This window comes from Passer montanus, unplaced genomic scaffold (genome assembly GCF_014805655.1).
Source record: "Passer montanus isolate IOZ18808 unplaced genomic scaffold, ASM1480565v1 scaffold2, whole genome shotgun sequence".
Classification (NCBI taxonomy): Eukaryota; Metazoa; Chordata; class Aves; order Passeriformes; family Passeridae; genus Passer; species Passer montanus.
In genome coordinates, this window is record NW_024366591.1 from 16009115 (window position 1) to 16024311 (window position 15197).

The 15197-nt window shown below is 42.5% G+C and overlaps 1 protein-coding gene across 1 annotated transcript in view; it reads right to left on the reverse strand.

The window, feature by feature from the left end:
- Positions 1-3438: 3438 nt before the first annotated feature.
- TXLNB (taxilin beta) overlaps positions 3439-15197 on the reverse strand; it is a 41698-nt gene continuing 29939 nt past the window's right edge. The window contains exons 9-10 of the mRNA XM_039706792.1: positions 14069-14164; positions 3439-12981 (exon numbers count right to left, since the gene is read on the reverse strand). Coding sequence (XP_039562726.1) covers positions 12175-12981; positions 14069-14164 — 903 coding nt within the window. The 3' untranslated portion in view covers positions 3439-12174. The remainder of the gene's footprint in view (positions 12982-14068; positions 14165-15197) is intronic.

Below are 15197 nucleotides of genomic sequence, written 5' to 3' on the forward strand. Positions count from 1 at the left end.
GGAATGGAGTCTGTGGAGATAGAAGATAATCCAGCCATAATATCAAGGGATCTTAATGTATATTGCCAATTGCCAAATACTTAAGCCTTTTCCCCCTTTTTTTTTAATTACCTGAGCTTTTAAATGAGTCTGGCTCCAACTGAAGTAATAATTTGTGTTTGCAATGTGATTGATGTAGGCTCAGTTTAATTGCCTGAGACTTGTTCTGAGAAACATCCCTGCTAGCTGATTACTTTTATAATGTTTGCAAACCTCCCAATCCCCACATGACAACCTCATCCTTTTGTATTTGTATATTTAGGAAGTATCATTTTGTTTGCACAAGACACAAGTACTAGCTGAGGATACTTGGATAATATCAAGGGATCTTAATGTATATTGTCGATTGCCAAATACTTCAGCCTTTTCCCCGTTTTTTTTTTGTTTGTTTGTTTGTTTTGGGGTTTTTTTTGTGTTTTTTTTTTATTAACTGAGCTTTTAAATGAGTCTGGCTCCAACTGAAGTAATAATTTGTGTTTGCTATGTGATTGATGTAGGCTCAGTTTAATTGCCTGAGACTTGTTCTGAGAAACATCCCTGCTAGCTGATTACTTTTATAATGTTTGCAAACCTCCCAATCCCCACATGACAACCTCATCCTTTTGTATTTGTATATTTAGGAAGTATCATTTTGTTTGCACAAGACACAAGTACTAGCTGAGGATACTTGGTGTCTCTGAGCCAAGCTCTTCCATGTATTTTATGAGACCTGGAGACAGACAGCACTTCTGAGGTCAGAAATGAGGAAGATTGAGAAACTGAATCAGAATCTAAAATCAATATTTTAATAACGAGGGAATATTTTCTTTAAAGCTTCATTTAAGTGATTGCTATGGTTACAAGCCCTGTAACAAGGATATTCCAGTTATACAAATAATTGAATTTAGCCTGCTTTTACATCTGTTTTCTGCCAAAGAATATATTGAACTGTGTGGAAGTCTTTCCTTGCCATTGGTCAGCCTCTCCATTTGGTGCAGTCATGGCTAGTTTGTCTGCCAGGTTGCTGGCAAAAGGGGATCAGGCTGCAGACCTCAGCATACAGCCGGGTGGAACAGGGAAATGGAATGGCTGGGAGCACAATAACACACAAAGTGTAATCAACTGCTGGAGGCAGTGCAGCAGCCAGGTTGGTTGGAGTAAAAAGTGCAGAGTAAGGGCCATTTCCAGACGTAAGTTTTACAGCAATTCTTCCTGTTGATTTTGTATTCAGTTCCTCACTTAAAAATTGGCAATGCTTGTGCCTTTTGTTGAATTTAACTTCCTCTGCCTGTTCCTTACCTCTGCTGTCCCACCCATGCTGGAGTTGAGGGGATGCTCACAGCTGGGGGGGATCATGGACCTGGCTCTGTGCACCTTAGTGCTTGCAGGTCCAAGATGCAGTGTGGGGAGTTGGAAGCCTTGGAGAGGGCCAGCATGGACATGGCTGAGCTGAATTGTCTTGCTTCTGTGTTCTGCCTCGTCATCTCTGATATGCTTGTGACCTTCTTCTGAGAACTATTTATCTAAAAGGCTGTCATGGAAAAGCAAGGTAAAAATCAGCAGCACTTAACCACCTCTGTTGCTACATGTCAGTGATGTGAGACCTGTTACACAGGGAACCTAGAGCATCATGAGCCTGCTCAAATTCCCAGCACCATGCAGGTGGAAAGGGTCTGGAGAGGGTCCTTGCTTTGTTAGTCATGCACTGGAAGATTGGTGGGAGCACACTGTCACTACCATGGTGTGTGTGACTGCTTAGTGCTCATGGAGAGGGGGCGGCCCAGCTCCGCAGCAGGCGGAGCAGGATTGCCCACCCACCTCTCTGCTCTGTGGGAAGATCCTAATAGAAGTAGGTTTCAGCAGCTGCCTGTTTGTGGCTGGAAAATGTGAGAAATGAGTAGCTTGCAGCAGATCTAGGAAGCCAAGACAGGATTGCATGCAGTTGTCCTCTGTCTCCTGAAGTCTGTGAAAATGGGTTGTGCCTGTTTATGCCAGATTTGTGCTAGTGCTTTGGATAATTGATGGACACCAGAACTTCAGTATTGCTGAGAACAAGCACTGTACAAATTAGCCTGGTCATGTGTTTGGCAGATCTCTCATTAGCCAGGAATTCTTAATAAGAATTATAGTATTAATGGGGGTTTATCTGCTAAATCCCTTTCACAGGAAGAAAAGAATCAGAAATCTGACTCAAACAGTAGGTGAGGACATTTGGCTGAAGGCATGGAAGAGGTGATGGGAGAATTAACATTGCAGTTCCTCTCTGGATTGTGTACAGCAGAGCAGGGCTGGAGGGAGAGACATTCTGACTCAACAAACTGGGGGAGAGGTGGAATTAGCACTTTGGTGAAGACTAAGAGTGCTTCAGTCAAGCTGTTTGATGACTCATTTAGTTTACTTGCAGTATAAAGTTTAGCTGGTGAGAAACCTTGTTCAAATACGAAGAGCTTCCTCTGGTCTCTGTCTTGTCATTAAGGTCACCAGAGCTGGTGGGAGTCACCACCCACAGCAGTGGTCACAGCCGAATGCAAGGACGCCATGGGAGGGGAGTTTGTGGGTTGCAGTCAGCTTTTGCTGAGGATGGTGTCTGCATGCTAGCACTCTCTGCAGTGTTTGCCTTACTGGAGTTCTATAATTTGTGTGGATTTTGATGTGCTTCATGTCTGGCCTCTGATGAAGATGTGCTGGCAGGAGAGGAGTGCTGGAGGGCCCAGCCCTGCTCTGCTCCTGGGTTGGGAGCAAGGCTGCCCTGTTGTCCCATGACCACTCAGCTGCCACCTCGGCACAAACACACACCTACACGTAAAGCAGCTGGACTTTCTAGTTCAGATTACTGCTGAATCCTCTCTTCCCTCTGTGCTCAGCTGCTGAGTAGTGGAAATGCAGTTTTGTGAGGTAAGCCAGAGAGAGTAAGCCAAGTTTTAAACTATGTGTGTATAATCTTCAGAAAAAATACTGTGTAACTGTGAACTTTCATTTTTTCTGATTATTTTGATGGCTGCCAAGGCACGATAAATGTGCATGTGGGAACTTACACTGGCTTGACCGTGTCAGTTTGAAAATGCACAGGATCCAGAAATGTCAGTATCACACCTTTGGAAACCTGTAGTGTGGCAGTGAGGACCCCAAAATAAGTCTGGCTTTCCTTTGTGGTACTGTTGCTCCCTCTGACTGCTGCAGGTGCACACTGCAGCAGCACAGGGGAAGATATTTCAGACAGGCTTTTTTGAGTCCTGGAGTCAGTAGTGCTAGGGCACAGACCATGTGAGAGCTTCATCATATTGACTTAACCTTGCCCCTGTCTTTTGGGACCAAGCTGATTCCTCACAAGTCCTTGCAGTTACGTAGTTCATCAGCCATGACTGTTAGCTAAGTTGTTTCAGCAGTTTTCAAAATAAAAGTACACATCCAACAGACTTCTAAAGTGTTATCACACATATATTATTCAGACTTTGGTGGTTGGAAAACCTCTGGGAGATGCCCTGTAGGATATGTTCATGTTTAGTATATATAAAATGATCTGGATGCAGCAGTTGATTGTCCTCTTGGCAGGTTTGCTGACAGTAGTCAGCTGGGAGGTGCTGATGACTCTGGAAGGAGGAGAGGCCTTGCAGAGGCATCTAGATAGATTGGAGTACTGGGCAATGATTCATGGGATGAAATTCAAGAAATCCAAATACCGGATTCTGCACCTGGGACAGAGTAACATCAGGTACAAGTATAAATTGGGAGAGTGGAGAACAGCTGTGCTGAGAGGGATGTGGGGGTGTTGGTGGGCAGCAGCTCAGTGTGGGGCAGCAGTGTGTGCCCGGATAGCCAGGCGGGCAAACTGTATCCTGGGGTGCATCAGACATGGCACCACCAGCCTCATCTTGGGCACTGTGAGCAGTTCTGGGGCCCACAATTTGAGGAGGATGTGAAGGTCCTTGAGTGCATCCAGAAGAGGGCAACAAAGCTGGTGGAAGGGCTGGAAGGCATGTTCTCTGAGGAGTGGAGAAGGACTTTGGGCTTGTCTGGTTTGGAGAAAAAGAGGCTGAATTTTGACCTTGTTGCTCTCTGTAGCTGCCTGAGGGGACATGGAGAGGGAGGTGCTGATTTCTTCTCATTGAAATCCAGTGATAGGACACGTGGGAATGGTTAAAAAATGCAACAAAGACTGGGTATTAGAAAGCATTTTTTTTTAGCAAGAGGGTGGTCAAACACAGGAACAAGCTTCCTGGAGGAGTGCTTGATAGCACAAGACTGTCCGTATCTAAGCGGCATTTGGACAGTGCCATCAACAAAGTGCTTCAGTTTTTGGTCATCCCTGAAGTGGCCAGGCAGGTAGGCTAGATGACCATTGTAGGTCCCTTCCAACTGAACTGTTCTATTCTGTCCTATTCTACTCTAGTCTAGAGTGGCTTCTCAGGAATAGGCTGGTGCAACAAGACAAAATATCTTTAAAAAACTGACTTAAGCTTCTGAACCTTTAAGGATTAGAAAAGACTTTTGCTTGTTTTGCTTTCTCTGTTTGAACATAGCACGTGTGGGTGTGCTTTAACTAAGTTCTTGCGCTGCTGCATTTTTCTTCTTCTTGATCCTTTGTAACATTTTGCTTGGCAAGCAGGAACAGTGTGTGTGGAAAGTTCGTACACCTGTGTAAATGTTATTGTTAACAATTACTTGTCTGCTGAGGACTCAGAAAGTTTTGACAAAACCTCAGGAGAAAAACTCTATCAAGCACAGGAGTCTGAGCCTATGGGAATTAGTGCTCAAGTAGCTGTTGCTGTGCCACTCATCTGGTGGGAGCTGCAGCCGCAGAAGGATGAGGATTTTGCATTCCCAATGGACCTGGATGAACCCACCTGTTGGCCAACAATGTTTTCTCTGCTCATCTGGCACAGCTGCCTACAAAGTCATTCCCTGAGCAAAGCCAATTCAAAACGATTTGATTTGCTTAAGCATTTTCATAACAATCTAAAGCTGCCTGAGGCATTTTCACCAGGCTGAGTTAGAAAATTATTACCATGAGCTGCCATGCTGCAAAAATAGGTGAGAGTTTCCACTGTGATGGAGTTCATGCTGAGGTACTGGTGGATGAATGGGAAGTGGTGGCTGCTTTACTTGGATAGCAGCAGTGTGAACAGGCAGGGAATGCACTGCTGCAGTTAAACATGTATGTGAGTTCTCTTGCTGTGAAATGAGAACGTCCTGTGTCATCTCAAGGGCTGGTTTTGTCCATCCTGGAGAAGGCTCAGAGGGAATCTTGAACTAATGATGGGATGCTATAGAGAAGACAGTGATGCATAATGGCAAGGAGAGAGGCAAAGGACATCGGCTGCACCAAGGAAGATTAGACAGAAAGAAAAAAAATCACTGTGAAGAAAAATCAAATACAGGAACAAGTGTCTGGAGACATGCAGTCTCTATCCTTGGAAATGCTCAGAACTGACAAGACCTGAGCAACCTGATGTAGTTTCAAAATGGATCCTGCTTCCATTAGGAAGGGGAGGTGATCTCTAAAGTTCCCTACCAATATGATATTACATGATTATAATTTTTAATGGCATCTTAAATTAGATGAAAGCAATTGGTCTTATTGAAAAGCAAATGTTACTTGCACTCAAAATAATTCACAATCATATTCACTACCCACATTTTACAAGCAGCAATATGAGGCAGAAAGGTCATTAATTTGTGTGAGACACAGGGTCTCAAGAGCAGAGATCATAGTGCAAAATTTGCAGGAGTTCCAGGTGTACCACCACCTGATGTCTGCATTCTATGCCTCGCCCTGCTATCCACTGGTACTTGTGGGATCCTCCAGGGTGCTGCATGAAACCCAGGGCCTCTCTGGTGTAGAAGGGTGACAAGGAGAGCAGCAGTGTCCCTGCAGCTGTGATGTTGCAAGGCTTACACCACTAAAATATCTTACTACAGCTCTGCAGGTCTGTAACAAAACACCTGCATCACTTGATATGTTACATTAATACATAATTAGGATGTCAGTGTGGTATCTGTCAATTCACTGGTAAGTGTGGCTTAAGCTGTGCTTCATTAAGAATCTTTATTGTTATATGTGTAACAGAGACACAGAAATAGATAACAGCAAACATAATAAACTAAAGATGTGGTGGGTGGGTTGTCAGCTGCTGTTCTGCAGGCACAAGGTCACTGTGAGCTTTTACAGAAAGGGAACTTCAATATTCTTTTGTCCTAGCTTTGTCCGGAATAGGGTTAATTTTCTTCCTAGTAGCTGGTACAGTGCTGTGTTTTGAATTCAGTATGAAAATAATGTTGATAATACAATGATGCTTTAGTTTTTGCTCTCTAGTTCTTATTCTAAGTCAAGGAATTCTCAGTTTTCTGTGCTCTATCAGCAAGCAGGTGCACAAGAAGCCAGCAGGGAACATGGCCAGGACAGCTGACACGAGCTGTCCAAAGGGTTATTTCACACCACAGAGTGAAATGTGCAGTATATAAACTGTGGGGAGCTGGCCAGGAACTGCTGATCACTGCTCAGGGACAGGCTGGGCATCAGTCAGTGGATGGTGAGCAACTGAATTGGGCATCAGTCAGTGGATGATGAGCAACTGAATTGTGCATCACTCATCTTCAGTTTTACTTCTCTCTCACTCTTTGCTATCTCCTGTTTCATCTCAATAATAATAATAATAATGATAATAATAATAATAATAATGGTTATTGTTGTATTTTAATCTATCTCAGTTGTTAAACTGTTCTTATCTCAGTCCATGAGTCCATGGGTTTTACCTTTTCTGATTTTCCTCTCCAACCCACAGTGGGGATGAGAGTAGTGAAGGGGTGGCTACATGGTATTTAATTGCCAGCTGGGGCTAAACCATTACACCTTTCTGAGGAGACAGCTGAACATACCATGGTGTTGTGAACCATGCTTGTAAACTGCAGTTATTTTCATCTAAAGTGTTATGGGTGTATTTAATGATGCAGAAAATGCCAGGTGAGATAAATGGGTTGACCAAGGCAGGTGCAGAGATCTGCTGCTAAGACATCTTTCATGATGGCAGGTCCATCTCTTTCCAATTGTGTCAAGCTGCTATTTCTGTCATCAAGACTTTTCTGAACAGACTTTCTAGCTGTGCAGAATAGCAGCAGTTAAAGGTGTGGGTTTGTGCAATGGTCTGGCAGTCTAGTGATGGTCTAGAAGCACAAACTTAAAACTGTCTTCAGTTGATGTAAATGTGACCTTGGATTTCAGGAGGTAACACTGCATTACCAGCCCACAAATAGAGGCTGCTAGTAAAAATGTCATGGACTTCACTGTTTCTCTTCTTTCTGTGAAGAAAAAGCTTCATTTTTTTGATATTACATTCAGCCTCCAGTGTAACAGAAGCAGAGTTCTGTGTTCTGGAGTGCTGTGGTCTATAAACTTTGATTTAATAACATTTTGGAAGAGAGAAGAGAAGAGAAGAGAAGAGGAGAAGAGAAGAGAAGAGAAGAGAAGAGAAGAGAAGAGAAGAGAAGAGAAGAGAAGAGAAGAGAAGAGAAGAGAAGAGAAGAGAAGAGAAACTCAGTACATGCATACTGCTGAGTCATTTTGCCAATTAGCCTCTACCACAGCAACTGGGACCAGAGACATGATCCTTGAAGTTTGAGTGATCACCCTGCTGCTGGCACTTGACCTGTTCTGCTCTTTGAGATACCAGGGTGTCTGTGTGGAAGTGTGAGAGCTTTCTTTTTATGCAGAAGATGTAACACACAGTTCCAAAACCTGCAGCTGTCATTACGATTGTGCGTTGGATATTGTGTCTTCCCTGTCTTTTATGCGGGGTCAGACTGAGTTTTAAAATACAACTTTCCAAATTCTGTATTTGGTCCAGGAGAAGTCTGTTAAAATAGTCAATGGAAAGGCTGCCATTAACTCTGAGAACAGCATTATACTCCAGAATTAACATCCAAATGTGTGGATTCCTTTATGAACAAAGGATGGGTGGAGTTCAATTAGCAGTTATGGTGACCAGAATTGAGGTCATGTTTCCCTAGATACCATCAGAACAAAAACCCAGCGGGATCACTGCAATGATCTGAGTTAAAATTAGCTCTTCTTGGTGATTGTGGTGGTGTATTTTTAACCTGTATTGTTTGAGTGACCCAATTCAAATGCAGCCATGCAGTGGCACACTGGTGAGGGCAGTGGGTGCAGCATCTGAGTGGGAGCGATGCCTTGAATGGGGGCACGGGGGACAAGATGTAACTCACACTTCTGCCAGAGATGGCATTTTATTTTTGTTTGTCTGGAAACTGGTGGGAAACACATGGGAAGAGATAGCATGATGACTAGCAGCACTCGACACTTGGGACTTAAGGTTCATTTCTGTGTAGGATTGACTGTGACACTGGAGGTGTGTTCAGCTTGCAACTTTGTTTTTCAGAACCTGAACTAGCTGGCAGTGTGCAGGCTGAAGCTTTCCCACGTCAGCCATAGGGCACCTGGACCACCTAACCTGAGAAAACAGAAATTCCAGAAACCAAATGAATGTCAGCAGATGCTGATTTTAAAAAAAGCTATTGCTTCTTAGTAAGGAAGAAATAGCTACCATCACCACCTCTTCTCACCCCCAAATCTGTGCCTGTGAAGGTAAGGGAATAACTGTGTGAAATAAAAGCAAGACTAAAGGAGGCAATCACAGAACACAGCAGGACTGATGAGAGTGCCAGATTAGTAGAATAATGATGATAACAATGAACACTGGGGAGACACAACTCACTGTCCCTTACTGCTTCCAAATGGGTGTTGAAACCCACAGAAGTGTGGGTTTCTGTGCCTTGAGTGCAGAGGCACCTGGGGAAGGGCAGCAGAGCTGTTGTGCAGACTGCCATCCCAAAGGCTTTTCACAAGGATACTGTGCATAGTCAGTTTTATATTGGGTACCAGTGGAAAAAAAGAGCAAGGGAGGCCAGGAATTTATGTTGAAGAAGAATGAGACGATCTAGGTTAGCACACAGAAATCTGTGATGGTGATTTAATCTTCCAGTCTGATGCAGTGGATGATAAAGAGATGCTTGGTTATATTTTACAGATTTTCCACTCCAGTTTTCCACAGCTCTACAGGCCATGAGATTACACATGAACCATCTCCATAGTTTGACTCTAAATACTCTATGCAGCCTGGGATCAGCCAGAATCTTCCCTACAATTCTCATCTCTTGTAAACACATGAAGCCAAATCCTGAAACTAAAATCTATGAAGGCCACTCTTCTGTGCTTTCAGTATTGTATGTGTGCATACATACTGAAAATGAGGAGGAAACTGCTGGGGTAAAATTCACTTGGTACTTGAGAAAAGAAGAGAAGCAACAGGTCTGTGAGAGAAACTCATAGTAATAGGAGCTGCAAGTATGTGAGTGTTAGAATTTTGCAGTGTTAGAATTTCAAGGGCAAAAATGAGGAAGGTGGAATAGAGTGGGAGTAATTTTCCCAGAAGGCTGTGTATTTATTCATGAGGAATGATGCTGTAAGAATAAATCATAACTCTGTAGGAAGTTTTTATCTGCAGGATCCTTGTCTCCCTGCCTGCTGAAGTTGGAAGATATGAGACATGAATTACATAATTAAAGATGTGACCATAATGATTATGTAAAATGGAACCAACCTAAAGTTGCAAGTTCATTATTATTGCATTAAATATATGAATGTATAAGAAAACATCAACAACTGAAGGCTATTTGAAGAAAAAGAAGGGCGTATTTAAAGAAAAGAAGTCAGTTTCATGCAGGTGGTTACTAAAATGGCAACAGAATCAAACAAGATCAAGAATTAAAACCCCCAAAACATTAACAAGTATACAAATTGCATTAATTTTAAAAGTCACCCTGATAACAAACAAAACTTGTAACAGAAACAATATTTCTACCAACTTAAGTCAATGGAAACTAAAAGAAGTGTATCAGGTGAGTATAACTTTTTATCTTAAGATACAGATTTGTTATAATGTTTTCACAGGCACAAAACTGGCTTGGTTTTTAGAGATGGCCATTCACTTAGGGCTTTGAATCTGAATATTTGATGGAATTCACGTTGCCTAATTTAGACACCGACAACAGAGGAATTAAATTTAAATTAGTTGTCTTAGGCTGGCTCTAGTATCTGAAGGGAAAGATCATCTCCAGAGAGAACGTAATTCCTTCTGACTTGGATGCCAGTCTTATAATGGGATAACTTGTCCTCAAAAGATGCTTTTCCTTCTCCACTGTTTATAAAAGGAGCTTAAGATAAATAAGACTCAAATTATCTACTTTCACATGATTAAAGACATGAGATAAATCCTGTAGGTCTTGTTATCTAACGTGAGGCATTCACAATTGAAAACTGTAGTCATGATAGCTACGGGCCATATCCAAACACTTTTGCAGTTTTTGCTCTGTATACCCCAAGGATCAGCTTTGTAACCAAGCAGTTCATGGACATATTTAATCAGGACCATGTTGGCAGTAAGCAAAGATTTAAACCCCATTTTTGGAGAGTGACATGCTGGAAGGACTGTGTGGCCACTGTTTCCCACAGTGTGTCAAAGATGACATCTTTCCTCTTGGCTCACCTGTACTTCAACTTTGGCTTGAACAAGTTGCTTTGTCTTTGGGTCTTCTTGGGATTTATCTATAAACATGGGTTTCTTTGATTGTAATATTTCCCTTTCCAACCTCTAAACATCTTGTTTAATTGCCCTTTTCAAATTCTTAAGCTGTTCCCAGCTAAGACTGAAAATCCTGGGTGGAATTCAGAGGAGGGAGATGAGAAACAAGGAATGTCCCCCAGGATTATTTTAACCTTCTTTCAAAAAGCTTGCTTACTCTCCTTGCTTGAGACAGTAGAGCTGTCTTGGTAGGTATCCTCCCTTGCCTCCTTCCTTCTTCATCTCTGTTCTTGGCACCAGCATAAACCAGTTTTGAAAAGGTGGCTACATTATTAAGCAATAGCTCTTGGCAGGCAGATGGGAAGAGCCAGTTAGACAAGAAAGGGGATGGGAATGTAGCCAGCCCCTGGAGGTATCTGTGAGAGGCATTCCTGCTTTCCTGGTTCCTCTTTGCTTCTGGCTTATTGACTTGTGCTCTGCTTCCAGAATGGGGTGACAGGTGAGTCCTCATCCTTCTCCTGGGAGCATCAGCACATGCAGCAGTGCCAGGAGGAAGCTGTGGTTCATGTGGCTGTAACTGGGATGGACAGTACCATCCAGAACCATGATCCCAGGACTATTCTTCTGTATTCTTCTGGAATACGTCCTGGTACCTTTCACTCTTCTTTTTGCTCCTTGCCTAGAAACTGGGATCTGCAACCAACTTCTGAACTTCTCACCTCGTTTGTGAGCTGGAAACAGGCATGATCCCCACTGTCGGCCTTGTGATTCCAAATAGTAGGATAATGTAGCAGTTTTCTGTTGGATGTAGAAAGAGAGTTGTGACCCCTACCTCAGGAATTGCCATCAATTTGAAAATTGCTGTTGTTTTCAGTTATTTTATGTCAATCTAGAAAAGCTCTTTTCCCTTTCCCTGTAGTTTTGTTGAAAACAAAACCTGTTCTAGAACACTGAGCAGAAAAGACCAATGGAAGGTAAGGCTGAAAGCTTGTGGGTGTTTAGGTTACAGTGCTGAGTGGTCATTTCCTTGCCCAAAAATTCACCTTTGGTTGTTGCACTGCTCCTTGGACATGGCTGACCACATTTATGGTTTCACTATTTTACTTTGTAATTACAAATGCCTTTCACCTCATTTATTAAAATCACTGTGTGTCCAAGTAGGCCATCTTTTATGCAATGTCAAAATAAATAGAATTAATATGAGTCTTTAAATATATGCATGAGAATTGCAATGGTTTTTGAAACATGGAAGTGCAACACTAAAATTATTTTCCTGAATGAGATGAATCATCATGCCTGGCAAAAAAGATCCTGTGAATTCATTGTATTTCCATGTCATTAAGAAAATATTATACTTCAAGCAGATGAAGGACTGCAAAATTTGGAGACCCATTATTACTGGATAGTGGTAGCAAAGAGAAGTGAATTGCATTTGCATACAAATACATGAGTGTGTTTTAGGAATCAACTTTTGTTTCTTAAAAAAAAAAAAAAAGGTATCCATTTAGAGGACAAAGCAGAGCTCTGGTATGCAGAAGACAAGCCTGGAGACATGGTGTCTTCAATCCACTGCTTCCATGTCTGTGTCCCCTGTTTGCTCCACAGACTGACCCTGGACAGATCTCTCTGCTAGGTCATCCACACATTCTGCAGCTTTTGGTGGACCCTGAATGGGTACTGGCATATTCCCAAGGGAGATGGGTGTGCTTTGTGAGGGGGTTAGCACATTTTCAGGGGCTGCTGGCATGCTTTCAGTGGGTATTGGCACATTCCCAGTGGGTACAGGCACACTCTGAGGAGGCACTGGCACACTTTCTGTGGGTGTTGGCACCCTGTCTGGAAGTGAGGGCGTGCTTTTGGTGGGCTTTGACACGTTCTCAGTGGGCGCTGTCATACTTTCAGTGGGTGCTGGTGTGTGTTCAGTGGGTGTTGGTGTGCTCATGCTGGGCTGCTCAAAGTTTTTCCCAGCCTCTGAATGTGGAGTGAGAGGAGCAGGAGGTTCTGGCACCAGGACAGGGTTACATGTTTGAGTGTCACAGGTCTCTGGATTGCTGCTGTTGCTTGGGAGGAAGTCCTCTGCCTTGTGGGACACCCTGAAAGCTTCAGCCAGCTGCTTCAGCATCTTCTTGTCACTCTCATGCAGCTCTATGCTCGCCTGCTCAGAGGGGGAAGAAATTGTTTTAGTATCATCTTCTTCATCGTCTTCTTCTTCTTCTAAGATGCCATTTCCATTCACCTCTTCTGGGAACTGTGCTTGCTTTATTTTTTTGTACAATTCATTTCTCTCTTCCTGCAGAGCACGGCAGAGGTTCTCTAGTCTCTGGATTTTCAACACGAAGCACTCATATTCCTTGGACCTCATGGCTTTCTGTAGTCAAAGACATCAGGCAAAGGTACAGGCTCAGTTTGGATGCATGCGATTCATGAGTGGAACTGACAATTAGGAAATTATTTGAGCAGCCTTTAAAGGATGCTGCCAGGTGGCTGGCTTTCACCAACTGCTCTTCAGTAACTATGGTGTTTTGGACCAAAACTTCAAGAGGAAATTCATCCCTGTAACTACAGTATATTAACATTCTGGATACATATTCAGATAAATTTCATTCAAATATATTTGCAGGAATACCTGCTGATGATCTGGAGAGATGGAAAAGCATAGTGCATGTCCATACAGATAAGCAACCAAAAGCCTGCTTAGACTTTTGGTTGATATGGATGTGAATTTGGAGGAAAACAAGCTGCTTTATTTTTTTTTTTGTTTATCTTGCTTCTGGGCTCTGTAAGAGCATCCTGAATTGGAACATTTTCTACACCCAGTGAGAAACAAGAGATACAGAAATCCATAAAAATAGAAATAGCAATAGCACAGAGCTACAAAGCTAACCAGAAAGATCTGGTCCAAGTTCAGCTTATGTTAGGAGTGAAACTTCAGGCAGCCTCTTATCTTCTTTGAATGAGTTCCAATGTGCTTATGAACTTCCTTTGCAATGCCCCTGGGACAGCACATTTAAAAGTATGGTGAGACACAGTACTTGCTTTTGACTCTTAGAGTCTGACTACACAGGAAGTTAATGAAAGGCATGATTTTAAAGTTCATTAGCTAGAACACATTAATTCCCTGTGTGGATGCTCTTATGTAGAAAGTAGCATGAAGTGAACTAATGCCAATTTGCTTGTATGGGAGAGCATTGAGAATCACCCATTTTTAGAGCACTTAAAATTCAGAGTTACATAATTCAGTTTCTCACGGATGTAGTGAATGTCTGCACAATCTAAAAGCACTACCACTTGGGATTGTCTTTTTCTCTAAAGACATCAAATTATCAAGGTAGCTTGAAAGAAAGACCCTTAGATTCAATAAGAAATTTTTCACTGACTTCTGGGATTATCTCATCTCCTAATTAAAGCTTTATGTGGGAAAAAGGATGCATCTTGAGATGGGAAAGACTGCTCACCTCTTCAATCATGTCCAGTAATGCTCTGTTACAGTTCTCAAACCTGGATTTCCATGTAGCAGTATCCTTTTCTAACTTCTTCATTTTCTTTGTCATCTATAGAATCAGGAAGAAAAGCTGAATCACACCGAAATTCCATGCTAAAGATGAAATTAGGACAGCCCCTTTATTCAAGTCTTTGGCCCTACTCAGAGCTCTGCTACCGGCTGTAGTGTCTCTGCTAAGTAATAATTAATGTTAAGGGATGGATTTCATTTGAAATAGCTTCTATATAACTTTCAGCCCCTAGTCTGTAGTCCCAACAGTAGAACCAGTTGATTTTAGCCAACTTCCAACTTCCATACAAACTACCACAAAAACAAAAGGCAAAGATTTTGGTGGAATCTGTTTGTCTCTTTGCCAGACTACAGTGTTAGATTGCCAGGAAGTTAAAGATGGGCTCTTCTGAGCCCTCAAGGCCAGGGAAATTTCCTCTGGACTAGTCACCCCTCTATACTACCTCCAGAGCACACCACGAGCTAAATAGCACCATTTTTCCTGTTGATTTTTTGCAGACAGAACTCTCTGTGAAGAATTATTAGGTGCTGCCTGGCTCAGGGCATGAGGATTTTGAGCCTTGGTGGCAGAGCAGAGCATTGTTTATTACGAAAGCAGGTACAATATGTAGATGTGTTTGGTTTTTAACTCCCACTCATGACAGGAAATAAGAATCCCAGCTGCAAGGAAACAGTCTCTTGGACTGTTTCCACATGGTGTAAAGGGGTTGGTGGGCTTCAGCTGTGCCTACACACTCTAGTAGAAAGATGTGTAGCCTATGTCAAAGTCTCTGTACCAGTGTCAGTCATCCAGAAGTTTCTGGGCGCTCCTGGGAACATGGTCTGATAAATGTGGCTCCAGACTCCCTCTCTGGTATGTCTCAGCGATCTGTACCCAACCACCACATTATATTTTAAATAAAATATTTATTCTTCCAGGCATTTTCAGTTTTAGCTGAAATTGAAAGCTTTCTACTCTCCTTTCTGCTGTTCAGCTTGCAAAGCTGAAATCTAACCTGCTGTCAGTCATGGCTGAGTGTGTCCTAAATCTTATTTGAATGTTGATGAAATTGTTCTTCAACATGTGCAGAGAT